The sequence below is a fragment of the Rhinatrema bivittatum genome, chromosome 1 (genome assembly GCF_901001135.1).
Source record: "Rhinatrema bivittatum chromosome 1, aRhiBiv1.1, whole genome shotgun sequence".
Lineage (NCBI taxonomy): Eukaryota > Metazoa > Chordata > Amphibia > Gymnophiona > Rhinatrematidae > Rhinatrema > Rhinatrema bivittatum.
This window is the reverse complement of record NC_042615.1, coordinates 809,756,893-809,783,477: the sequence shown is the minus strand read 5'-3', so window position 1 is coordinate 809,783,477 and position 26,585 is coordinate 809,756,893. Positions and strand designations below refer to the sequence as shown.

General features: G+C 43.6%; 1 protein-coding gene across 1 annotated transcript in view; it reads right to left on the bottom strand.

Moving 5' to 3' along the window:
• Positions 1-26,585, bottom strand: part of DNAI1 (dynein axonemal intermediate chain 1) — a 730,814-nt gene that overhangs the window by 581,283 nt on the left and 122,946 nt on the right. Inside the window, exon 4 of the mRNA XM_029581328.1 lies at positions 24,509-24,589. Within this exon, the coding sequence (XP_029437188.1) occupies positions 24,509-24,589 (81 nt within the window). The remainder of the gene's footprint in view (positions 1-24,508; positions 24,590-26,585) is intronic.

The following is a 26,585-nucleotide window of genomic DNA, read 5'->3' as shown; positions in this document are numbered from 1 at the left end:
AAAGTTCAGGAACACAAAGATCATGGAACGAAGATCCATCAAGGCACAGGAAGACCGGATCCGAAGGCCCTGAAGAACTGAAGCAGGACCCTTTTATAGGGCTGAAGCAGGCGAAGAGTGATGACATCATTGATGAGGACCGCAGGGCTTTTCCCGCCGCTGGCCCTTTAAAAGTGCAGCTGAGGCGCGCGCATGCACCTTTGGGACGTCCGGAGGGGAAAGCTGCACCGGCTGAGATGGCTTCCCTGCTGCTCAAGGACTCCGGCAGCGGCTCCAGCCGTGAAGGAAGGAGGCATCAGGTGGCTCAGCCTGCCGTGAGGGACAGGAGACAGCCGCGGCCTCCAGGCTGCAGAGGACTGCATCTGCAGCAGCCTGCCGCGAAAAAGGTAGGGGACTGCCTGAGGGCACGCCGCGGGCAGGATCCCAACACCAAGCCTGATCTAAAAGAATTCAACCAAATATTTTTTAAAATAACTCATTCCGAGACTTAGTATCAACCTCAGGACAATTCATTGCCCTTAGATATTTTCAATTTTAAGAGCATTTTCCAGATTTTCAAGACTTCTCTTAAGAAAGATTATTTATTTATATGTTTAATTATAAGCATTTGATATTCCACCTTTTCCTAAAGGAAGGACTAAGGTAGATTACATAAAGTACATAAATAATGGATACACTCAAATTTGATATACAGATATAAGGTGGATTGCAGGTAGAAAGATAAGAAGTAGGCTGCATAAGGCAGGAATAAGGAGGTGGTGGGTGCAATAGGTAAAAATGAATGAAGCCTTATTTTTAATGCTAAACACCCTCCAGGAGAATTTCAAGGTATTTTGCATTCATAAACATGATGGGCAATTGGGCATATTTCTGTACAAGAATCTTAGATAAACATATAACTTTTCAGTAACACAGATCAGGATAAGGCATGGGAATATTAAGATACGTTCTGGAATATGCATGTCTGTGCCGTACTCGAAGCTTGTCATTATAGGACAGAGAATATACCCTGGGCCAAATAACGGAAGTAAAAACAAAAAAGAATGCAGAAAGTCAACTTGTTCGCTAAATTTTTAAGAAGTACATTTTTTGCCCAAGGACTGAATTTACTGTAACTTTAGAATTGAAAAAAAAAAATTTAAAAAAAATAGTCACAGAAATAATTGGGCAGGCAAAACTACCTTTATAAATCAGCATGAGACTTTTACCTGAAAATATTAAAATTTAATAATTAATAAAAGGCAAAGGTTTTGCAGTGCTTTTTATATAAGCTTTTGTTTGCACAATTTTTTCAGTACAACGTTCTTTTCAGAAATTCCAGGCAAATAAGGCCTTGTATAAATATTTATTTTCTGGCTGGCTCAGGATCTATTATGCAGGGCCACACTGAGACGGGGGCGCCTCGCGCAGGCTAACAATTTGCACCTCCCCCCACCAAAACATAGGATCAGATGCCTCGCACACTCCCCTTCTGCCTGCATTATTTACCTGGCAAGCTCCGCCACCGGGTACTGTGAAGCCTAAAGTGCAGAGCCACCCCAACCGCACACGAACACAAGAGAAGCAAGAGCACAGATAGATCGTGCATTAACCACCCAGCCAGCAGAGCCCTGGCCTCACTTGGCCACTGAGAAGCCCTGGCTGGACCAGCGGCAGGAAGAGAAAACCCTCTTTTTCCATCAGCCAGCAGCAACCTCCCTAGCTTGCAGGCGTGGTATCACCACTTCCTCCTCCAAGCGATGCATTCTTAGGAGTCTGGGGGAAACATGAGCCAGCAATGGTCCAGGAAAGTGTGTGGTGGTGTTTTAGCGCCCTGTACAGATTGATGCCCTGGGCACTGGCCCAGCTGGCCCATTCTTTAATCCAGTCCTGCTACCATGGTCACATCAAATTTTAATTCAATGAATCAAAAATATTACATTTTAGCTTGCAGGTGGCAAAAGAGTCTACTTTTTGTTGTAGCAATTATAATGTGATTTCCACACAAAATGTGATAGTTTCCAAGAGTTTAATTTTATTCTGAGGTAAGACTATGGTCAGCTTTAGGGGTGTGCGACCTATGCGGTCACATAGGGTACCACCCTTTCAATGGTTTTAAATGGGGTGCCACCGCGGCACTCCACAGATGATTCCCCTCCCACCCATGCCAAACATGGCACTCCTGTTTCATGGGCACAGAGGGGCTTTAAAGGGGCACCATCACTCACAGCACTCCAAGGGGTGTAGTACTTATGTACAGTAAGAAGAAAGACATGTTATGTCACACCAGGATGTTTTGATGAATGGCTGTAAAGCTGGTATAAAGAAGAGGTTTTGGGGTATCTTGGGAATTGGAATTGTCCATGGGGACAGAAATGACCATAACAGAGATGGCCTGCATCTGTCCAAGAAGGGAACGAAGATCATAGGTGAAAGATTCAGGTAACATATTGGTAAGGATTTAAACTAAATGAAGGGGATGGTGTGGTGAATGGAAGCTGATTGAATCAGGCTGTCACCCTCAGATTGGTGGAGAAGCATACAAAGATAAGCATGTCACAAAACGTCTTGTAAACAAAATGAAGGACAAGGGAGGCATGCACTGTCTAAGGATATACAGAAGGAAGATAAAGAAGAGGGAAATATCTGAAATACTGTAAACACAAATGTTCATAGTCTCTAGACAACAACATTCTAGATTTGTAGGTCTTAATGACAGAGCAGATCTAGATATCATTGCTGTTAAAGAAGAGTGGTTTAATGAGTCCCATAAGGAAGATACATTCCTATCCAGCTATAATCTGCTTAAAAGAACTAGGGTGGACAGAGAGAGGTAGCCCTTTATTTAAAAAATAATATTACAGCAACTGTAATGCAGGGGGTGTGGGAAAGAGTGGAGGTGCTGTGAGTTATCTTGGAAAGGGACAATGGTTCTTCCGTCTATACTAGTGTGATCTACAGACTGGTACAGATGGAAAGTGAAAGAGTGGCTAGGACTCCATATTCAAATCTCTTTCTATTTCTGTTCATTATGTTTGTCTCCATCTTGCAGCATATTATAGGATGTCTCTAGCATTTTATAAGACATTAAGGTTATTATAGAGTTCTAGCCTACACCAGTCTTGGTTTTCTAGCCAGTACATGCATGGATATGAAGTTCCTAAGAAATGGAACTATATGTCCATGCATGCTATGGGAGCAAAACCAAGATTAGTTCAGCCTCTCTCAACTAACATAGAGTTATACGATAACCATCTATGGGGCAGAGAAAAACAAAAGCATTGCAGCCTCAGATCTCCTTGGGCCAGGCCAGAAAAAGAAACAAGCAGAGTTTTTCAATAAGTTGGTGTATCTATGTGGGGGCAACATCGAGGAGAGGCTGAGATGGAGACATCGAAAGACTTGGGAACTGGTCACCTACCCTTGCTGTTCTCGACAGGTGTCTCATATGCTGTTGCTCCCCCACCCCCCTCAATAAGCACTGCAGCAACATCATCAAGCCGCGACATTTCAGCTATTTAATCTTGGGCCCTGCAGTATGTGAGTGGGAGCAACATCGAGGAGAAGCTGGTGGTGACACTAAGTTGTAGACATTGACAGACTTGGAAATTGGTAACTTACCTTTGCTATTCTCAGCTGGGTCTCATGAGCTGTTGCTCCCTCTCCCCCCTCAATGAGCATTGTGATGATGTCATCAAGCCATGACTTTTTAGCTATTTAATCTTGGGCCTTGTGGTACGCAGCCGAAGCCATGTGGCAAAAAGGCACACCTCTTTGCTCCAGATGGGGAGGAAGAGGAAGATAAAATCTTGAACATCTTCACTGGCTTCTCTTGTGATTTGGGGTCCAATGGATTAACACATCCAGTGTAATGTTGAACAGCCCAGTGATGACTTGAGCATTGAGTCCATCCATTCAGAAGTCTCATTAAGTCTGGGTAAGAACCAGCTGCCACCTCAGCCAACAGGTCAGTAATCTAGTGGGACACTACCATTGCATAATGCTTCCACTCCTGCTGGGATAGAACCTACTTCTAGTTTGCAGGATGCTGGGGCAACCACGTTGGGGGGGGATCTGTTGAGACTATGGTTTCTGGATTAAAGGATATTCCCTGTAAATCCATGAAGTTGCTCTTCTATCTGTAATCTCTCCTATAACTGACGCAATTGGAGATATTGAAGAACCTGTGACTATAACTCTGGCAGATCTATGGAGATTGGTGGTAAAATTAGACAAGAATTTGACCATTACAGTTTCTCAGTTTTACAACTTTTCTATTAATACCAGAACCAAGCTAGAGGAGCATGAGACTAAAGAGGTTAGGACTTTTCAGCTTGGAGAAGAGACAGCTGAGGGGGGATATGATAGAGGTCTTTAAGATCGTGAGAGGTCTAGAACAGGTAGATGTGAATCGGTTATTTACTCTTTCGGATAATAGAAGGACTAGGGGGCACTCCATGAAGTTAGCATGTGGCACATTTAAAACTAATTGGAGAAAGTTCTTTTTCACTCAATGCACAATTAAACTCTGGAATTTGTTGCCAGAGGATGTGGTTAGTGCAGTTAGTATAGCTGTGTTTAAAAAAGGATTGGATAAGTTCTTGGACGAGAAGTCCATTACCTGCTACTAATTAAGTTGACTTAGATAATAACCACTGCTATTATTAGCAATGGTAACATGGAATAGACTTAGTTTTTGGGTACTTGTCAGGTTCTTATGGCCTGGATTGGCCACTGTTGGAAACAGGATGCTGGACTTGATGCCAGTGTGGCATGTTCTTATGTTCTTATGACTAAAAGAAACTGATGGAGCAATACCTATATTCACTTCTCAAGTAGCCTCCTTACAAATACTAGTTTTTTAGCCTGCATCGGGATAGTTTGTTTATACATAATCAAATAGAATTGTTGGAGAACAAACAGAGATCATGAAACTTGTGCTTTTTCATTTTCCCTGTTAATAGGTTAATGTCAACATGGGAGATATTTAAAAATGCGTGTGGGAGAGGTTTTATTTGTTTGTTTCTGAAGAGAAAGTGCCTGTATTGTCTAGGATTTATCTTACTATAAAAAGTTTTAAGTGAGGAAAGAAGGGGGCTGAATAAAATATTTTGTCATCTGAAAGCCCTGAGGGATCTACCTTTTTGGAGGCCTCAGGGGATAATATACCTACTAGGGACACCCAAATTTTTTGTTTTGTGCAGAACAGGATAAGGACCTGGAATTTCAAAAATCTTCAATTGTAAAGAATTTTCCTTGTGTGGACAAAAGATTCATGTGTTTCAGGATGTTTCTTGAGAAACACAAGCTCAGAGGAAAACAGTTTATTTTATTAAGACAATTAGGGGTAAATTTTAAAAGCCCTGCGTGCGTAAATCCAGCTGGATTTACGCACGCAGGGAACTTGCGCGCCTATGTTGCATAGGCCGCCGGCGCGCACAAAGCCCCAGGATGCGCGTAAGTCCCAGGGCTTTGCTTGGGGGGGCGTGTCGGGGGGCATGTCAGGAGCGGCGCAGCATTCGGGAGCATTCCGGGGCTGGGTCCGTGGGCGTGGTGCCGGCCCGGAGGTGTTCCTGGGACATGGCCAAGGCCTCCGAAGCAGCCCCTGGCCTGGGGAATGGCGAGCTGGCAGCCAGCCGGCACGCGCAAGTTACACCTACCTGGGCCAGGCATAACTTGTCCAACAAAGGTAGGGAGGGTATTTAGTTAAGGATGGGGGATGGGTTAGAAAGGGGAAGGGAGGGGAAGCTGGTGGGGGGGGGGGGGACCGGAAAAAAAGTTCCCTTCAAGGCCGTTCCGATTTCGGAGCAGCCTTGATGGGAACAGGGAAAGCCATCGGGGCTCCCCTCGGGCTCGGCGCGCGCATGGTGCACCGATCCTGTATTTTATAACATGCGCGTGGCAGCGCATGCATGTTATAAAATCGGGCGTAGATTTGTTCACGCCGGGTTGCGCAAAGAAATCTACGCCCGCGCGTATGTTTTAAGATCTGCCCCATAGTGTTGGCCACTGGAGGCCATGTTTTTTTTTTCTTAAATTGTTATGCAAATGTGTAATTACTTATTAAAATAGTAAATTAATTTTTTCTGACCCACTTCAGCTAGATAGTTTTCTTTTAGATAAATATAGGCAACGTCACATGGTGAACATTTTGCAACCTATTGAACCTTTGAGTTGTTAACTGGTTCAAGTATTTCGCCCTCCCCATCCCTTGTTTCTGTTAAACCCTTGTGGTTTCTTTTTTCTTTTCCTAATTTCCCCTCCCTAATTGATATGGGCTTGACATTGAGTTATCATTTATTTCTTTGTAAGTCTACTGGTTGGCATTGGTAAAAATTTCATGAATGCTTTTTTTTTTTATTCATTTTCTTGTAAATGAATTAATTAATAAAGATGAAATTGAAAAAAAAAAAAAGATAGCCTATCTATGATTTTTTTTTTAACTTCTTTGGAATAGGCTGACTCCACATCAGACCTGTGCTTGAATGTATTTCTTATCTATGGAACAGTTATGCATCGATTCAAATCCAGTCCTTCCATTTCTATGCTATTTCAGCTAATACAAAACATAAGCTGACTGAAAAGCTCATGCATCGTCAATAAAAGATGTCGTTTATATGGTACCATATTTGCATTTTCAGGTAAAACACCATGCTGGAAGTCAGAAAAACATTCTCCGTGCTCTTTTGATGGCATATAGACCTTTTATTCTGTTTGAAGGTGAGGCTGAGTGGAGCAGTATCACAGCTGTGCAAGAGCAAAATAACATTCTGGCTACTGAAATGCAAATGAGTGCCTGCCCTTTCGTGATATATCATTAGAAGTGTCACTAATGCTTAGCAACCGCCTCTTTGCAATGTTAACACAACTCCAGGAATATTACTGTACCAGCGGCAACCCACAAAACAATTGTGGGGACATGAATAGCCCTTTTCCCACCCCCTCTTCCTATAGTAGGCACAGGAGAGTAGAGAATAGGTGCTGGCTGCATCTCTATGGTATGCAGAGAATGGGCTTTTTAAGCCAAAATCCTTCTATTGCTCTGTCTATGGAGCCAACTCAGATAAGGGACACATTAAAAGGAAATGCTTTAAACTCTTTTGCCTCAGATACAAACTTACAGGGTCATTCATCAAAATGCGTTAGGATGTTATCGCGGGCATGAGGGGTGTTTAATGTTATTGCACATGTTAACATGAGAAATAACTACACCTTTATTCCTAGCATTAAACTGTGTGGTATGCGATTCGTGATGTTTTGGGCAGGAGAAGAGTGGAATGGAGTGGCGTAGAGAGAAAGAGAGCTTCTGGCACACATATTTGTCATCTATTTATACCACTATAGGAGGGTCATCTAGTAACTCGAGGTGAGGTTTTGGTGGTGGTCTAGGGTTTGGGGGCAGTTTTACAGGCACAGTCAGACGTACGAACAGCACAGTACACATCAGGGAAGATTTGATGTGATTTGGAGTGAGGAAAGATACACAAAGATGAGATTTCTACAATGTATTCTCGCCCTAGCTTGTTAGCACCAGGGTAAAGAGTGCATCAAGCTAGGGTGAGAAAGTATAGAAAGCGGGGGATTTTTGACATTTTTATTGGTTTTAATTATTGGGTATTATCTGATGTGTCTACTGTTTAAAATCTTTATTGGTTTTGGTAAATTTTTAAAAGTTTTATCTGAGTTTAATTACTGGATGTTCAGCTGTTTTGAAATATTTATTCTTTTTATTAGTATGCCTTTACTATTGTTGATTTATATTTTATGAGGAACGGTAATGTTTCTCTCTTTCTATTGTTGCACTGTATACAGGATCTAGCTTGTTGCATTTTCCAATTCAGTTTTTGTCTGCACATTTCTATTTATACTTTATGGTCTCTATTCTATATTTAGTGAGGATCGATCTGTATTCTGCATGTGTGACAGAAGTGAGGTATTCTGCTAGCATGTAGTTTCTATGTAGGGACCTATAGTAGATTAGCGTGTTCTGGTTTCCAAATTGGTGTTTTAGGTCCTGGTGTAATATTTGTAGTATTGCCTTCTCATGGGTAGGGTTGTCACTGCTTGAATGCTGGCTGTTATTGCTGTTTTGGTATTGGTGTTTTACTATATTTTAATTGTAATTCAGTTTATCCAAGGGCTTTTGAGAGCTGAGCCCACACCCAAAATCTGTTACAATAGGCTTAATGCAATATGGGATCCAAGGGTTTTCTGGTTGGCACCACAGCAGTGCATGTAAATATTATGTACATGCTGTAAGTGATACATTAAACTCATAAGACTGTACTTTAAATGTCCTTTTTAATGTAAAAACTATTATAAATGCATAATTGTTAATTGTATGGGAAGGAAGGGCTGGGGGTACAAGCCTGTAAGGTTTACCTCTAATGCCTAATACCCTTGCACCAGCCCTGGCTGCTACTGGATCCATCTGGAAAAGCAGGATTCTGGAGCTGTACTACTTTGGGTCCTGTGGCTCTCTCGAGACTCAGCCAGGGCTTCATTTTTCTTTTTAAGCCCTGGAGGAACAGACATACATCTGGCCTCCTCACCCATCAACTGAAGTAGGTAGGCACTCCAGAGCCTGAGGAACTATAAAAGCAGCAGACTCTGTAGCACTCAGTCAATGGTAATGTGCTGGAATAGTGGCAGGGGCACGGAGAAGTGGAGGCAAGCTCTAGTCACAAAAAGACATGGGGGTGAGCCAAAAAGAAGTGCCAGTGCAGTGTTGGGAAGGCTTCTATAAACTGGTCTTTCCTTCTTAAAGGGCTAACTAGCAATGGAACCAGTGAGTCTCCTAACATGAGGATGCCAAGAAGGGTGGGGGTGGGAATGAGAAAGGGAGAGGGAGAGGGCTGAGGTAGGCTGGGGAAGGGCTGACAACAAGCAAAAACATTTTACATAAAGCAGTGGCAGTACTGGTGCGGGGGCACTCACTGTGTTAGAATATGGTGGCAGCACAATGATGGAAAGTATGTGTCAGAGAGAAAGAGAGAGAATGTGCGTGTGTGGATGTCTTTCTCTCTGACACAGAAAGACATCCAACACACTCTTTTTCTATGAGACACCCATACACTGAGAACGAGAGTGTGTGCGTGTGGGTATCTTTGTATCAGAGAGAGAGAGAGAGAGACATTCACAGAAACCTTCTCTAAGACACAAAGTGGGTGTCTGAAAGAGTGTGTGTGGGTGTTTGTGTCTAAGAGACTGTATGAGTGTCTGACACTGGCTGACAGTGTGGTTTAAACATTACCTGGCAATTGGTTCAAGAGCTGATTGGTTGGCAAGAAACTTTAATACCAGACCATGAATCCAAGATATATATATATGAGAGATGGGAAGGGATTGGGAATGGTTAATAAAACGGAAAATGTCATAATGCCTCTGTATCGCTCCATGGTGAGACTGCACCTTGAATACTGTGTACAATTCTGGTCGCCGCATCTAAAAAAATATGTAGTTGCAATGGAGAAGGTACAGAGAAGGGCAACCAAAATGATATAGGGGATGGAACAACTCCCCTATGAGGAAAGGCTGAAGAAGTTAGGGCTGTTCAGCTTGGAGAAGAGATGGCTAAGGGGGGATATGATACAGGTCTTTCACATCTACTCGTTCAAGACCTCTCATGATTTTAATCTGTTATTTACACTTTCGAATAATAGAAGGACTGGGGGCACTCCATGAAGTTAGCAAGTAGCCCATTTAAGACTAATCAGAGAAAATTCTTTTTCACTCAACGCAGAATTAGGCTCTGAAATTTGTTGCCAGAGTATGTGGTTAGAGCAGTTAGTGTAGCTGGGTTCAAAAAAGGTTTGGATAAGTTCTTGGAGGAGAAGTCCATTAACTGCTATCAATCAAGTTGACTTAGGGAATAGCTCCTGCTATTACTGGCATCAGTAGCATGGGGTCTTCTTGGTGTTTGGGTATTTGCCAGGTTCTTGTTGCCTGGTTTGGCCTCTGTTGGAAACAGGATGCTGGGCTTGATGGACCCTTGGTCTGACCCAGCATGGCATTTCTTATGTTCTTATGTTCTTACTTGGGGGCAGATGGCAACTGATTGCATGGATGGAAGAGGACCCGTAGTTCTGTTTGCTTACCCTTGGTATAGGGTGTGTTTTACTACTTAATTATTTACGAAAAATGAGAAATTTATATTGCAGATCTTTTTGGCTCAATTCTTCCAGGCTCCAGGTCACATGATGTACCTATGAAGGGTCAGTTAGGTGTGTTTTCGGAACTGTTTAAACACATCCTGCAGGGAAAGCACACAAGGGAGTGAGAAAGAAACCAAGTAGGTCGATTTTGAAAAATATCCCTATAATCCACCCCTGATTCCTTCTTTGAACTGATGAAAGGTAAGCTACAGGTATAGACTTGAATGTGGCTATTGTTCCTTGATCCATGGGTTACATCATCACTGTTGTGTTCTTTGGGATGTACTGACCCTCACATTGTCAGATTTTCTAAGGTTAAAAGGGCAGCATGGAGCATTATTTATGAAGAGCAACATCTTGTAGGCAAGATAATTCCAATTCTTTAATTTCTTTCCAACAGAGAAGCATTACACTGTAGGACAAAAAAAGTTGTGAACTATTCTTAAAAAATTTGCATAGTCACATAGGCCGTCTTGTTTGATCTCTAAAGCACAGATAAACTTGGCTTTACATCGCCTTTCAAGGCCCTTGGATTTTCAGTATGTACTTCTATTTAACATCACCAGACATACTGCTTTCTAGGATATGCATAAATGAATTTTAGCAGCTTTTAAAATCTGGAGCAGACTTTTCTTCTTTGGCAATAAAGGTTCGGTCAGACATTCGCTTCCCAAAAAGAACTGTCTTGCCAAAAGAGAAAACCATTGCTGGTTTGTTCCCCTATTTGCAATGATTTTCCTCAGCAGGTCTTCACATATTGTGGCTATATCAGCACTGGCCTTTTCACCTATCATCCTGATCTTATACAAATCATGATGTTTTTTAAATCTCTCAAACTACCCTTTGCTGGCAGTAAAGATTTCCCTGTCAGAGCTCTTTCTCTGTGCTCATGCTGCAGGTCTTTGTCAGGTTGAGGACTTCCCTGAATATTACGAGTTAGCTCCCGTTTATGAATCACCTATAGCTTAGAGAATGAGGAAAGTTTATTCAGATGTATTTAAAACAGAACTATAGCAAGCTGACATTTTCACAGGGTAAAACTGTACAGCATTAGGAATAAGGCAAACATAGTTCAGGATCCAGTCCAGGTCTATTGATATCAGAAAAATTTCCCAGTACTTTAAACACGACTTCCACAATACTCTTCCATTTACAGAAATGGTTCTGTAAAGGAATGAGTATTTATGGGTCTCTCTGGGTCCAACATCTCAGCTCATTGTGGCTCTCTAGCCTCTAAGTTGCCAGAATACTGTGGCGTTCCGAGCACTCTTGTATCAATGTATCAAGCTAACAGCCAGCTGAGCCTGCCTCGATTTAAACCATGTTAAGCCTCTCTGTGGCTCTACGTACAAAGCACCAATCCGTGATCAGGTAGATCCAGGTTCAAGATCTGCCAGCGCACTTTTTTGCTTGCCTCTTCATGGATTATCACCATGCATTCAGCAATCTTTCCATGACATAATTCCTATAACTTAGAAGCATTTAAAGGTGTTGCAGCTTGTGAACTTGCTTTTATTTTTTGTTTTCAAAGATTGTTCCCACTGTGGATATTGCAAAGTGCCTTCAAACTTCTAATTTCACATCCAGAGTAATGCATTGTCGTTACCTTTTTTGCACTTCTACTCTGATCTCTAAATTAACCCTGCATAAACAGGAAGTCATCCACAGGAATCTCAGCAATACGGAAAGCATGCCCAATAAGTTTCCATTATGGCATTCGAAAAGAATTAAATTAAATTCTCTGCACTTTAGATACTGAATCCAAGAACCAAAACAGAAATTATGCTATAGCAAAATTCTAAGTTAATTTTTGTATAATGAGGGATTGCTGAACTCTCAGTTTCTTATCAAGAGGCTCTAGCTGGTTTTGCTCCATTCACTATATTAATCAGTTTTTGTTTTTCAAACAAGGGGATCTCAGGTGTCCTTAGACACCTCCTCCAGCTTCATGAGAAGTATAGTGATGATTGGACTTCATCAAGCAACAGCTGGATGGAGGGATACCTGATGTTACTAATCTTGCATAACCATTTTGTTTTTATTCTACATGTTGTCAGAAAGAATCTAGTCTACATCATTTATGACCTTTGCAAAAGCCACATTATATATGGAGCCAAATTTACTAAGAAAAACATTTTAAAAAATAGCAGTGGGTCTGTTCCATACATAATAATTAAGGACCCCAAAAATCGGGGTGTGTGGTGGGGCTGGGGTTATCAACCAAATTTCTTGCGAGTTTACTTTTTGGGTTTAAGAGCAGGAGAAAACTGGAATGACTGATCAGAAGAGATTATGTTAATGGCTATTTTTTTTCTTTGAGGTACCCTGCAAAAGGTTCTACCATTTATAAGTATGATAGCTACACATTTTTGGAATCTTCTCAACTCTCTGAAAGTAATGCTAAACACTCTGCATCACCTCTTGAATCTCACTCTTAGAGTGCCATCTCATCAGACGGCATGGGTTCGTTAATGAGAAGTCCTAGGATTGGCTTTTCTTTTCTTTCTTTTCCTGTTATTTTCTATAGTCTGTGGCTTGTAATTTTCTGCAGTAGCTCTGCCTTTGTTTTGTTTAATACTCTGTGTGTAACACCTGGGATGATATTCTTCACTGGAGTCCAAGGGCGCACCATTCAATACAGAAATGTAAAATGTTCTCTCAGTCTCTATATATCCATTCTATTCCAGGATTCACTGTGAGGGGAGAATTACTCTTCAAGGCCTGGCTGTGATGCCAACATAACTTTACTGAGGTAAATTTCAAGCATAAAGGGAACATCATTGACAAGTCCAGTATAAATTTGTGACTCTGTGATTCTTTTCAAGTAGTTTCCCATCCAGATCCTTTCCCAATCACAAAGGGTAGTTTGTAACCTTTCCTCCAGCCTTAAGGTGGTCTGTTTGGATTCACAAATTATCCCAATTCAGTTTCCAATTTTCACATACTTTACTTTAGATGTCTTGGATAGACATTTGCAGCTTCTCAAAACCTCTCCAACATCTTTGGTACCTGAATGGCAAGTTGAAACTCCTCTTCCAAAATATCGAGGATGATATATTAAGAGGATTAACATCGGATGGGTGTCACTTGGCTTCTCTTTTACCTCTTCTCTCCTTCTACAGGAACATTGAGTCAATGTTCCATGCTCCTCAAAGGTTCTATAGCTGTGGGCCTGAATTCCTCATCTGGAGGAATTCAGATTTACAAAACAACAATAGGCCCAGTATTGGAAAGCAATAAAATGGGGAACATGTGGATACAAATCTTTCCCAATAGAAGTCCAAAAATAGTAACTAATTTCTTCTCCAAAGGAAAAAATAAAACACTCTTAAAGCTCTCCTCAACTCCAAATCCCAAAAGATAGGATTAGCTGGATGGGAACATCTAAGGGAAGTTGAAGGACAGTGGGCAAAACTAAAAGGAGATATAAGGGCATCAAACATTTTTGTTAGGAGGAAAGGAGGAGCAGAGGTGATATGATATGATACAGACTTACAGACTTTCAGATACTTGAAAGGTTTTAATGATCCAAAGACAACAACAAACCTTTTCCGTAGGAAAAAAATCAGCAGAACCAGGGGTCACGATTTGAAGCTCCAGGGAGGAAGATTCAGAACCAATGTCAGGAAGTATTTCTTCACAGAGAGGGTGGTGGATGCCTGGAATGCCCTTCCGGAGGAAGTGGTGAAGACCAGAACTGTGAAGGACTTCAAAGGGGCGTGGGATAAACACTGTGGATCCATAAAGTCAAGAGGCCGCCAATGAAGAGTGGGTGACTCGCCAGAATGATGGCTACTGCCTGGAGTCAATACCCTTATTCAATAAACATACACACGGTTACTGTGACTCCAACATCACTCTAAGCTTCAATGGCAAGAGGAAATGTGGAAAAAAGGATTTGCACTCACAAAGAGGGGAGTAGCTGGCTTGTTACGGCGGTTACTACCCCAAACCAAATAAGCCTGATACTTCACTTTCAATGCATATACAGCATAGTTCTCTGCTTCAACGGCAGGGGAGAAGAAAAACTGATACTTCACACATCCAGCAGAGCTCTCTGCTTCAACGGCAGGGGAGAAGAAAAAGGGTTCACACTCACAAAGCAGGGAGTAGCTGGCTTGTTACGGCGGTTACTACCCCAAACCAAATGTGCCTGATACTTCACTTTCGATGCATATCCAGCATGGCTCTCTGCTTCAACGGCATGGGAGAAAGACTGATACATCACGCATTTCCAGCATAGCTCTCTGCTTCAACGGCAGGGGAGAAGAAAAACTGATACTTCACGCATATCCAGCATAGCTCTCTGCTTCAACGGCAGGAGAGAAGAAAAAACTGATACTTCACGCATATCCAGCATAGCTCTCTGCTTCAACGGCAGGGGAGAAGAAAAACTGATACTTCACGCATATCCAGCATAGCTCTCTGCTTCAACGGCAGGAGAGAAGAAAAACTGATACTTCACGCATATCCAGCATAGCTCTCTGCTTCAACGGCAGGGGAGAAAAAAAACTGATACTTCACGCATATCCAGCATAGCTCCCTGCTTCAACGGCAGGGGAGAAGAAAAACAACCAATAAGGGCTGTATAACATAGTCTGGGTAAAACAAATAAGCATGGGTGTAGCTTGCTTATTGCGGCGGTTACTACCCCTACTACCCCTAACTAATCAAGCTAGATATTTCACTTGGATGCAGCTACATCACTGCTCTCTACATTAATGGTGGGGGTGGAAGGGAAATAGAACCAAGAGCTAAGAGAAACAGATAAGTATGAGAGAAAAAATGTGTGAAGCTTGCTGGGCAGACTGGATGGGCCGTTTGGTCTTCTTCTGCCGTCATTTCTATGTTTCTATGTTTCTATAAGTAAAGAAAAGAATTTTTAAAGAAATAGCTAAAAAGTCAAGGGAAAAAAGATTAGTGTTCATAACCTACAAGAGATCACAGAAAGAGGAAGACACGCATTAATAGCTGGAAAAGGTAAGAGAAGCTGGGAAAGTAGTAAGAAATGCAAAGATTCAAATGGAATAAAAAATAGCAAATACGGTAAAACAGGGAGACAAGACTTTTTTCAGATATGTCAGTGATAGGAGGAAATACATAGTGGTTTTGTGAGACTCAGGAATAGAAATGATAATCATCTAAGTAAGGCCTAGATTCATCAAATTACTATTTTTATCGCAGGAACACAGCAAATTACCCGCCGTGATAAAAAAAAAGGGGCATGTTTAGGAAAATTTTCGAGATTCTGCTTTGCACAGCTAAAAATCATAACCCACGATCATTTTTTTTATCGCGAAACAGCTTATCGCAGCGTGCGACGCATTAGTGCATCATGTGCCCAAACTGGGAGATATGCACAGAATGGGGTAGATTTTCTAATAGTGCACCCATGCGTACTTTTGTTCGTGCACCAGGCGCAAACAAAAGTACGCCGGATTTTATAAGATAAACGCATAGCCGTGCGTATCTTATAAAATCCGGGGTCGGCGCGCACAAGGGGGTGCATATTTGTGCAACTTGCGCACGCCGAGCCCTGCGCGCACTGCCCATTCCCTCCGGCCTCCTCCCACCTTCCCCTCCCTTCCCCTATCTAACCCACCCCCTCAACCCTATCTACACCCCCCCTACCTTTATCTACAAAGTTACGCCTGCACGTGCCAGCGGGCTGCTGGCACACCATCACCCGACCTGGGGGCTGTTCTGAAGGCCTCGGCTGCACCCCCCGAAACGCCCCCGGCCCGGTATCATGCCCCCCGACACGCCCCCCGGAACGCCCTGAACGTCACGCCGCCCCCCAGTGAAGCCCCGGGACTTAAGCGCGCCGCCAAGCCTATGCAAAATAGGCTTGGCACGCGCAGGGGGGTTTTTAAAGGGTTACACGCATAACTTATGTGCGTAACCCTTTTAAAATCTACCCCAATGAGTTTTAAAAGGCACCAGAGTACATACATATCTCCTGCTATGCTCACATATGAAAAGTATTGAAAAGTGGTGGAACGTAGACATGCAGAGAAGGCCATGCTTAAGCCCACAGGCAAGTGCCGGGTCCCCTACCTCATAATTTAACTACTGCTATAGATGGCGTATAGGGCATAAAAGTAAAAAATCTTGGCTAATCAGTGGACTATTACGGGTTGTGACCAACAGGGAAAAGGAGGACAAAAAAACTAGGGGGTTTTGGAAGGCCTATCCCTAGCTTGGACAAACTGGGGGCAAACTGTTGAAGCTGTCAATGGTGTCTGCGCCAAAGTAACCAAATACACTGCAACCTGAAGTTTGTGTATCTTATGCACTCGAAAGGAAAAAAATAAACATTTATCATTTTCACCTTCTCGTGTATTCTTTCATCTCACTTTCCCCCTTGCAGCCCAGAACAAATCCACATTATCCTCATCCCATCCTGAAAATCTTCCCACTTAAGTGGCAGAAGCAGGATTTGCATGCACATGAGCGCGCACATTTCAGAGGGACAGCAACTTAGAAATAGGCGCTCATATCAAACAGGGCGCACTTGTAGGTGCTTTCAGCCTATTTGATATCGTGCGTGCATGTACGTGCATATGTAATAAAATGGTTGCAACAATTATAACATAGGTGTGTATAATCATGCTCGGTATCAAATAGGCTGAAAGCACCTACATGTATGCGCAAACCCCGATTCTATCACATAATTGGACCAGTGAAGCAGCCAGTATCCCAATACTATTAGACTTCTCCCTAAGATAGAATACTTTGGAAGACAGGCAGATAAGAAAAGGTATTTTATTTGGCCCAGCAGGGATGTGTAGGTTTGTGTAAGCAAAGCCCTCGTCTTCGTGATCATTTTAGCCTCCATTAAAGCCATGACCTGCAATAATGGTGGCTATTCCACGATAAAACCTTTTTCCCCCCTCTTCCACACCCAAAAAAATTATTTCCGATATTAAATCCCATATTAGTGTGCATTACATTTTCATGACATTTAGTAGGAGTTCCTCATTTGCATAAGAAGTTAGCTTTTGTATACTCATTTTCAAATTTGCGTACAAAAACGCACGACGGGATAAACATTGCGCGTTTACTGCGCATTAGACCCCTTTTAAGTTAGCTAGATAAATTTCAATTACCCCAATATTGACTAGGTAAATATAACATCAGGACTTGCTAGAGACATAAAGTTCCTGGATGAGGTAAATGATTGCTTCATGGAGCAATTGGTTCAGGAACCAACAAAGAGGGAGCTATTTTAGATTTAATTCTTAGTGGAACGCAGAATTTGTGAGAGAGGTAACGGTGGTGGGGCCACTTGGCAATAGTGATCATAACTGGAAGGGGGACAATAAGTAAATCTGCAGCTCTAACACTAAATTTTCAAAAGGGAAACTTTGATAAAATGAGGAAAATAGTTAGAAAAAAACTGAAAGGTGCAGCTGCAAAAATTAAAAGTGTTCAACAGGCTTGGACATTGTTTAAAAATACAATCCTAGAGGCGCAGTCCATATGTATTCCACGCATTAAGAAAGGTTGAAGGAAGGCAAAACGATTACCGGCACGGTTAAAAGGTGAGGTGAAAGAGGCTATTTTAGTGAAAAAAAATCCTTCAAAAATTGGAAGAAGGATCTATCTGAAGAAACAGGATAAAGCATAAGCTGTTGCGGAGCGCTCGGACAGCGATCCCACTCCTGGGAGAGGTGTGTGCCCTTGGGCCGAGGCTCGACGCCAGAGAGTCTGAAGAGGTGCCGTGGGAGGCGTGGCATGCCCGAGCATGGCCTAGACGGGAGCAAGCTGGAGAGATGACTGGAAGACAGGCCCTCCTCCGAGCCTGCACGCTTCGGAAGACCCAACAATGCTATGTTGGTCTTGTGAACAGTCCTCCGACCGTTCCCAGCCCTTTCGGACCTGCCGCAGGGTACGGCATGAAGCGGCAGGCCGGATGGAGGCCAGGGCAGCGAAGACTGGAACATGGATGCAGACGAGACTCAGAAACGAGGGACTGGCAGTGCAGACGAGGACTTCAGAGACAAGGTACTGGACGTGCTGGCGTAGACTCAGAAGCTAGGTTCTGGAAGTGCAGACGTGGACTCAGAGACAAGGTGCTGGACGTGCTGACGAAGACTCAGAAGCTGGGTACTGGAAGTGTAGACGAGGACTCAGAGACAAGGTACTGGACGTGCTGGCGTAGACTCAGAAGCTAGGTTCTGGAAGTGCAGACGAGGACTCAGAGACAAGGTACTGGACGTGCTGACGAAGACTCAGAAGCTGGGTACTGGAAGTGTAAACGAGGACTCAGAGACAAGGTACTGGACGTGCTGACGTAGACTCAGAGGCAAGGTACTGGAAGTATAGACGTGGAGTCAGGAACGAGGTATGATGCATACAGGAGACTCAAGGGCAAGGTACGAGACTGGCAACATGGAGAGCCCTACACAGCCCACCCGTGGGGCTGGTCACTGACCATGACAGCGGTTGCCGCAGGATACCAGGCTTTCAGAGAGTTCAGGAATAGGGTAAGGGTAGCTCACAGATTCAGGAACGAGGTGCATGGCTTGCATCATGAAGCGCCCTACTCAGCCCGCCCTTGGGGCTGGTCACGGACCATGACATGGCTTGCCGCGAGGCACCAGGACATCTTGAAGAACAGGAACAAGGGGCTAGCTTTCCGGAGACTCAGGAACAGGGTAAGACTTTCTCACAGATTCAGGAACAAGGTGCGAGGCTTGCATCACGAAGCGCCCTACTCAGCCCGCCCATGGGGCTGGTCACGGACCACGACATGGCTTGCCGCGGGGCACCAGGACATCTTGAGGAACAGGAACGAGGTGCTAGCTTTTAGGAGATTCAGGAACAGGGTAAGGCAGGTAGCTGCAGTACAGGCAGTCTATAGCAGGGTTTGCTGCACACCGGCAGCCTGAAGCAGGAATTGCTGCACACCGGCAGCCTGAAGCAGGGATCGCTGCACACCGGCAGCCTGAAGCAAGGATCGCTGCACACCGGCAGCCTGAAGCAAGGTAAAGGCATCAACTGGACTGGAACACGGGATCGGATTGGAAGACAGGCCGAAGACAGGAACAAGGACAGGCAAACATCAGGGCTGGTACATCAAGCAGACATCGGGACTGGAACAGCAGGTAAACATCAGACGAAACGAGGAGCTCCAACAGAGCACGAGTAACACTGGACCTTGCAGAAGGCTGGAACACGGATAACTCCTGGGGCAAGGATGGAAGACTCCCAGGAGTGACCAACTCCTTGCGAAGGCAACATTAGACTGGAAGCTGGGCCCTTTAGTAGGCTGATGATGACAACGCCCTGGGAGGAGCCAGCAGGGGGCCACACCTAGCTGGCCCTTGAAGAGGAGTAGAGGGGCGCGCGCCCGCGCTCTAAGAAGCTGAGGAGACAAGCTGGAAGCTGATGGCGTCCTCCCGGCCACGTGAAGAATCCAAGGGAGTCAGGCAGGTCGCGGAGCAGGACTGCTCTGAAGGTGGAAAGGTGGCAGGCTGCTAGCGGCTCCCAGCCGCGAAGACTGAAGCAGGAAGGCAGAGAGGTAAGCTGGCTGCAGGTTGAAGTGGAGTCAGAAGCAAACCGGAGACTGAGGCAGGCAGCGAGCTGAAGCGGAGTCGGGAGCAGACCGGAGTCAGAGGCTGGCTGCAGAGAACTGGGGAAGCTGTAGAAACGTGGAGAGCTGCAGGCACCGGCAGGGACGGCCACCCTGCCGGGCGAGGACCTGGATTGCAGCACGGGCACCAGCAGGGACACCCTCCCTGCCGGCTGAGGACCCTGGGAGCGGCCGAGCACGCCAGGGAGAGCCAGGAGAGACAGCGGGGGTCCCGACCGCGAGGAGCGCTCACGGCGGGTCGGCCCCGCTGCACGAAGCAGAGGGCGGCCGGGGAGGAGCCCGGACACCTCAGAGGGACTGCTGCAGCGGCAGCGGCATCAGCGGCCCGGCTGGCCGCATGGAGGTAAGAGCCTGCCCGCGCTCCTCGCGGGCAGGATCGCAACATAAGCATTGTCAAGTTAAGTATAAAACATTAAGGCAGGCAAAGAGAGAATTTAAAATGAAGTTGGCCGTAGAGGCAAAAGCTCATAATAAAAACTTTAAAAAATATTTCCAAAGCAATGTAGATCAGTAAATTAATTAAGTCAGGTTACACTAAGTTGCATATACTACATCGGTTGAAACCATTATTAATTTTTGCAGATTTCCATACTGTATTTCAAACTCTAATCTTCTCAAATCTTGACTATTGTAATTCCTTACTACTAGGTCTTCCAGCAAGTCACCTAAAACCGCTACAACTATTATAAAATGCTGCAGCAAGACTATTACTAGGATCTAGGAAATATAATCACATTACACCCTCGCTGATGTCACTGCATTGGTTGCCAATACAAACCAGAATCTACTATAAAGTATTATAACTAGTTCCTTGTTAACTATTCTAAGTTATACTGTAAAATAAGCAGTCCATGTATTATATTAAGCGCCACAGGTATTAGAATTAGTTCCTTGTTAACTGTTCTAAGTTATACTGTAAAAATAAGCAGCCCATGTCGTATTTACTGTTCAGTTTTATGTGAACCGATGTGATATCTCGATCGAATGTCAGTATACAAAAACAATAAAATAAATAAATAAATAAATACAAACGATAATATTCAACATCATTCATTCCAATAACACTGGCTTGTGACACTACAACCTTACATTCCTCAGCGAACACTAAGATTTCAAAATAAAGGACTATTGACTACCCTCACAATACGGAGCACACATCTGACGCAAATAAGAGATTGCGTGTTTTCCATACCTGGTCCAAAGCTCTGGAATTCCTTGCCTTAGATGTTACGGATTTTACCAGACAGAAAGAGATTTAAATGCGAATTAAAAACACGGTTGTGCAAAAACGCATATAATTTAACTTAAAAACATCAGAATATATAGAGCCACGAAGACAAGGACAAAAGATAATAATTGAATCATGAAGAATACATCAAACGAGACATTGAAAGATTCTCGAAACAACTCACTAAGATGTGCAAACTATCATTTTGATTTAATTATCGTACACTTTGCCTTATGTACTAGATCAATACTAATAAGTATTAGAAAATTTCACGTGATAGATACTAATGCCTGCCTAAGAATACCACCTCTATAACTAAGGATAAACTGACCAGCTCAAATGCCTTTTTCAAAAACAACTTCACTTTCCTATTTTGTGGGTCTTTCAACACTAAGCCTCTCTCTACTGGCATAGTTGTTTTCTTTAACACTGCAATCACTGCTGTATCCACCTTTGGCATCAGAGAAATACTTTCTTTCTCAGGCTTCATGGCATATAACCTTTCCATTGTTATTTTAATCCTTAGGCCCGGGCCAGATCCATGCTGTTTATTCATCCCTCACCTGCAGTATTGGATCCCCTTTGGGCATTTCCCTAAGTTGCTTGTCCATCAATTTCAAGGAATGAAATACCTTTGAGATTAGGGCCCATCACTTTGAATACCTTAATAGATGAATCCTCTCTGACTGAAAAAAGTTCTTCTTTCAACTCCTCCACCCAGGAATCTCCTTGAACCAAACCCTCCCCCAGCACTGATAGGGAGGATGCTGTGCCTCCCAGGGTTACATCGAATTCCCCTTCCATCCTAGGCCTCTTCCACAAGAGGTCCAGATCTGCCCTGGAGAGACTCTACGCCTTTAAGATCACAGTGTACTTTACGATTTATAAGCACAAAGTCTATGGAGAATTCCTGTCCCCTGGCTCCTCCAGGCATCTGGGGCTCCCATTCCTCCTCTCTCTGCTCATCTTGGGATACCTCTGATAGCTCACAGGCATGGTAGGACCATGGTGCTGCTGAGTTTCCTGATACTAACAGCACTGGAAGCATGGCTGCCACGGTGTCACTCGGTTCTGGAGGTACGCAGTCTGCCCGAATTTCTGCTGCAGCCTCTCTCACCGCCTCCCCTTCGACTCCAAGAATTGCCATCACAGTTCACACAAAATGATTCAGCGATGCTCAGCAGCCTCCTTGTTCCATACATAATACCATAAAAACATAAGATTTGCCATAATGGGTCTGACCAAAGGTCCATCAAACCCAGTATCCTGTTTCTAACAGTGGCCAATCCAGTTCGCAAGTACCTGGCAGGATGCTAGCACATTTTTTGCCTCTTTCCATCTCTGGCGGCCCGACCAAGTCACTGCCGTGATATGGAAGGGACTCCCTCATGTCAATGTCCTGTAGCTTTTTTGTTACAATCAACTTCATTGCTGTGTAGGTCCTTTTTACAGGAAAAATGCAAGGATCCGGTCAAGCTGATTGTCCTGCAGAAGGAAGATCAGTCTCTCCAGAATGTCATACACAGAGTCCCCTGACTCGGCCTCAGCTACCACTGGGGAAATCAACCTTCCAAAGGCTCTTGCCTCAGAAGCTTCCACTTTCTCCCCTTCTCTGTTTTCTCCTGCTGTATCAGACTCCTACCAGCTACTGGAGGCAGAGAACTACTGAGGGCTCCCCTGCTGTACCAGGTTATATATTTCTGACAAAGGTAATGTATGCTTTTTAATATAATTTGTTGATTGTTCTATGTAACGCTCACAGGCGAAGTTATGTTTTTATTGTAAACCGGTGTGATTTGTATTTTATACAGGAATGTCGGTATATAAAAGTTAAAAATAAATAAATAAATAAATAAATAAATAGGGAGGAGAGACATCAGGTCAGAATTTGTACTGTGCCTCCATCTGCTGGTAAGAGGAATAAATCTCACTTGTCTGGACAGGTGTGACAGGACAATGAGGACATGCCAGTTTGTTGTCAGACAACCAATTTTTTATCACTGTCAAGCATTTCTGTAATAAAGATATGGAGTTAAACCAGGCAGTTTTTATTGGAATAAAGAGCTGGATGTTGTCAGCCTGTAATCGAATTCTAGGGCTCGATAGCAGTCTTCGAATAGGAGCCAGGTAAATGCTTAAGAACAGAAGACCTATGGTCTGATCCAGCATGGCGACATGATACGAACTCCGTGAATGCCGGTATAGAAAAATACAAATAAATAAAAATAAATAAATAAATAGATCCAGCATAGCATCCTGTCTTCAACAGTGGCTCTTCTTGGTCAACTGAAAGAATCTAGCAGATCCCAGCATGAAAGTCTGTTTCATGCTGTTCACCCCAAGAATTAAGATATGTAGAAACCAAAGTCTATCTGACTAGTAATTATTGAAGGATCTGTCCCCCAGAAAGGTGTTTAAACTTTTTTAACTCAGTTATACTACTAGCCTTAAACAACTTTTCGTGCCACAAGTTCCATAGCTTACTTATGTGCCAGCTGGAAAAATGCTCTTTAATTTATTTTAATCTGCTACCTGTTAGTTTCAGGGCGTGTCTCCTCATCCTAGTACTGACATTGAAAAACAACTGTTCCCTGTTAACCCATTACCTACCACTCATGATTTTAAAAACCTTTATCATATCCCCTTCTAAGTTGTTTCTTTTCCAAGCTGAAGAGCCCTAATCTGTTTAGCCTTTCTTCACAAGGGGCCTGATCCAACCCCGTAATCATTTTTATTGCCTTTCTCTGCATGCATTACCCAAGGTGTGGCCACACCATGGATCGATACAAAGGCATTATTATATTCTCCATTTTGTTTTCTATTCCTTTCTGAATAATCCCTTAAATTCCATTTTCTTTTTTGACTGCCGCCACACAATGAAAAAAAGATTTTATCGTGTTATCCATCGTGAACCCAAGATCCATTTCCTAAGTGGTAACTCCTAATATGGAACCCAGCATTGTGCATGCACAGGGTTATTCCTCTCAATGCCCTCTTTTTATTTTAGAGGAACTCTTTCTAAGATTATAAATGATCATCTTGTTGAAATATTTTTTTTTTGCCCTTTTTTCATTTGTATAATGTTTTGCTATGTTTTGTTGGTAACTTTACCTAACTTAAATATAACATACAGATTGTAAAGAAACAAACTAAATGGAATGAAATGTAACATCTTCTCAGGAAGCATAATCACATAACTAGGCCCCTCTGTTGCCAATCTAAACCAACTCCCCACCCCCAATAAAATCCATATTTTTCAAAAGCTATTAATGATTTGTTAATAATTTTCGCCCTAATTTTGAAACATACGTGCATGGCTGTGCTAAAATGGTTACATTAAAGTAAGTGCAGCTGCTTTAGCACAGTTGTGATCTGCTTTGAGCATGGCCAACCCCCTTTTATGCTGCTATTCTTCCAGCCGAACAAAGTATTTTTGTACGTCGCTTTACTTGGGCTCTAATAATGGCTTTGTCATGTCCCTTCCTTTGCACTAGAACCCACAACTCATGTTTTTCATTCAAGTGCGACAATAAATCACATGTAACTTACTTTAAAGTTGTACCTGACAATATTCTGAGGAGCATGGGGATTGTTGGCTGTAAGGACACGTGTAAATTCTTCTTTTAATTCCTGTCAAACAAAACACAGACATAAATATTATTCCAGGTCACAAGTTCAAAAATGGGGAACTAGTAGCAAAAAACTACTCCAAAATGTGAATACCATAATTTAACATATCAGTCAGTAAAATCAGTTTATCGTGGAAGAAAACTGCATTTCGTCAAGCAAAAACAATACTAAAGAATTTACCCCAATTTTGAACCTCTATGGCCATCTGCTTTGATCATTTCCCTTAAATTAAGTTTAGCTCTATTTCGGGTAGCACTCCTGCTGTCACCAGAGCATAGTTGGCAATTTATGGAAAACACAGTGCTGTCAGTCTAGTACCACTGACCACAAAGGGTGGAATGCTCTCCCAGAGCAAGTAGTGGAGGTACAATTTTAAGAAGACATGGGATAAGCACAAAGTATCCTTAGATGCAAAGAAGTAAAGAGACAGTGGAAGCATTATCTAGCAACATCACAGGCCATAGGGCTAACAGGGTTGGTCATGGCCCATATACAAGGACAGGAGAGAAGGATACACTTCACTGGGCCACAGAAATCCAGAGATCCCAGCCCAGAGTGCAAATCTAACACTATGAAGAAAAAAAAAACTAAGGCTAAATTCTATAACATGCTTGAGAATTCTTATGCAAAGTCATGTATGACCTATGTGGTGTCCAAGTTGTGAGATGTCTGGAACCAATCAACAGCAGAACAAGAGCATTCTCAAGAGTAGCTGTCCAGCGCAGAGCCCTTCTGTAGAACAAAGAGTGTGTGCTTGTACAGTTAATTCTAGGACTTGTACTCTGAGGGATGTATGCATATGTGACAAAAACTACAAGTCCCAGAATCCCTTGTACATAAAGAGAGGGGAGGGACAAAGCACCATAAAACCAGGGAGGGCCGTTGACCCCAGATTCCCAGGATAGTGGGATCAGTGTTGCTGGTAGGATTTGCAGTTCCAAAAGTGAGTAATGAGTTAGGCATGGTGGTCTACAGATGGTACAGAGAAAAAGTAAAACATGGATAGGAAATAGGTCCTAGAAAGAAAGAACATTTCTTCTCTCTCTCACACACGCATACACACACCTCACATCTGGCTATAAATACAAATCAGGCAGCCAAATGCAAAAGAAGATAAAAGAAAGAGAAAGAATATTGTTGCGTCTGATCTCAGACGGCTTCGCCCGACATGCCTCACCTCTATTTCAGCCTTCTCCACCAGCCTCGGGAGAATGGCATCCGTAGCGTCTCCTTGCCGCACCCTCCAGCGTCCCCGGAGCGGCTCTGGCGCGGCTTCCCGCCATGTTGACCTGAGGCCTTCTAGGGCATGCGCGCACGCCTCACGTCTTGTAGAAGTGTTGGCGCAAACCTCTGGGGCATCCCCCTTGAGTGACGTGACTGCTTCCAACTACAAAAGTTTGCCCATTTGCTGACTCTCGCTGAGTTAGCAACAGATTGGATTCGTTCCGGTCTGAAGCTGCTCTGCTGCTTCTGCTGCTGCTGGAAGCTATCTTCACCTTCCGGGTTTCTACTAACTTGGGTACCCGCTCTTCGGGGGCCCTTTGCTTATTTCCGGGTGCCTATCCTGAATCCAGGTACTCGCTCTTCGAGGGTCTGTGTGTCTATCCTGGTGCCTGCTACCAAATCTTCTACCTGCTGGAACACCGCCTATCAGTTACAGAGAGTGAGTACTACTTCTCCCAGTATGTTCATCTACAGCTCCTCATTGTCTGTCTGCCCTATACCACCATTGTGGAACGGGACCCCCTCTGCTGAGGATCACAGACTGTTGCTACCTATCCTCTCTCTACTGCTTATTGGGAACTCTATCTACTCAGCTACAAGGGAGTGTGTAATAACATCTGTCAGTCTGTCTCTCCTACAGCATCTCACTGGATACCTGCATCGGGACCTTACACCACCATTGTGGGACGGGTCTCCTCCACCGAGGGTCACAGACTGTTGCTATCTAATCCACTCTCTACTGCCACCTCTGGTGAACCATACAAACTGCATA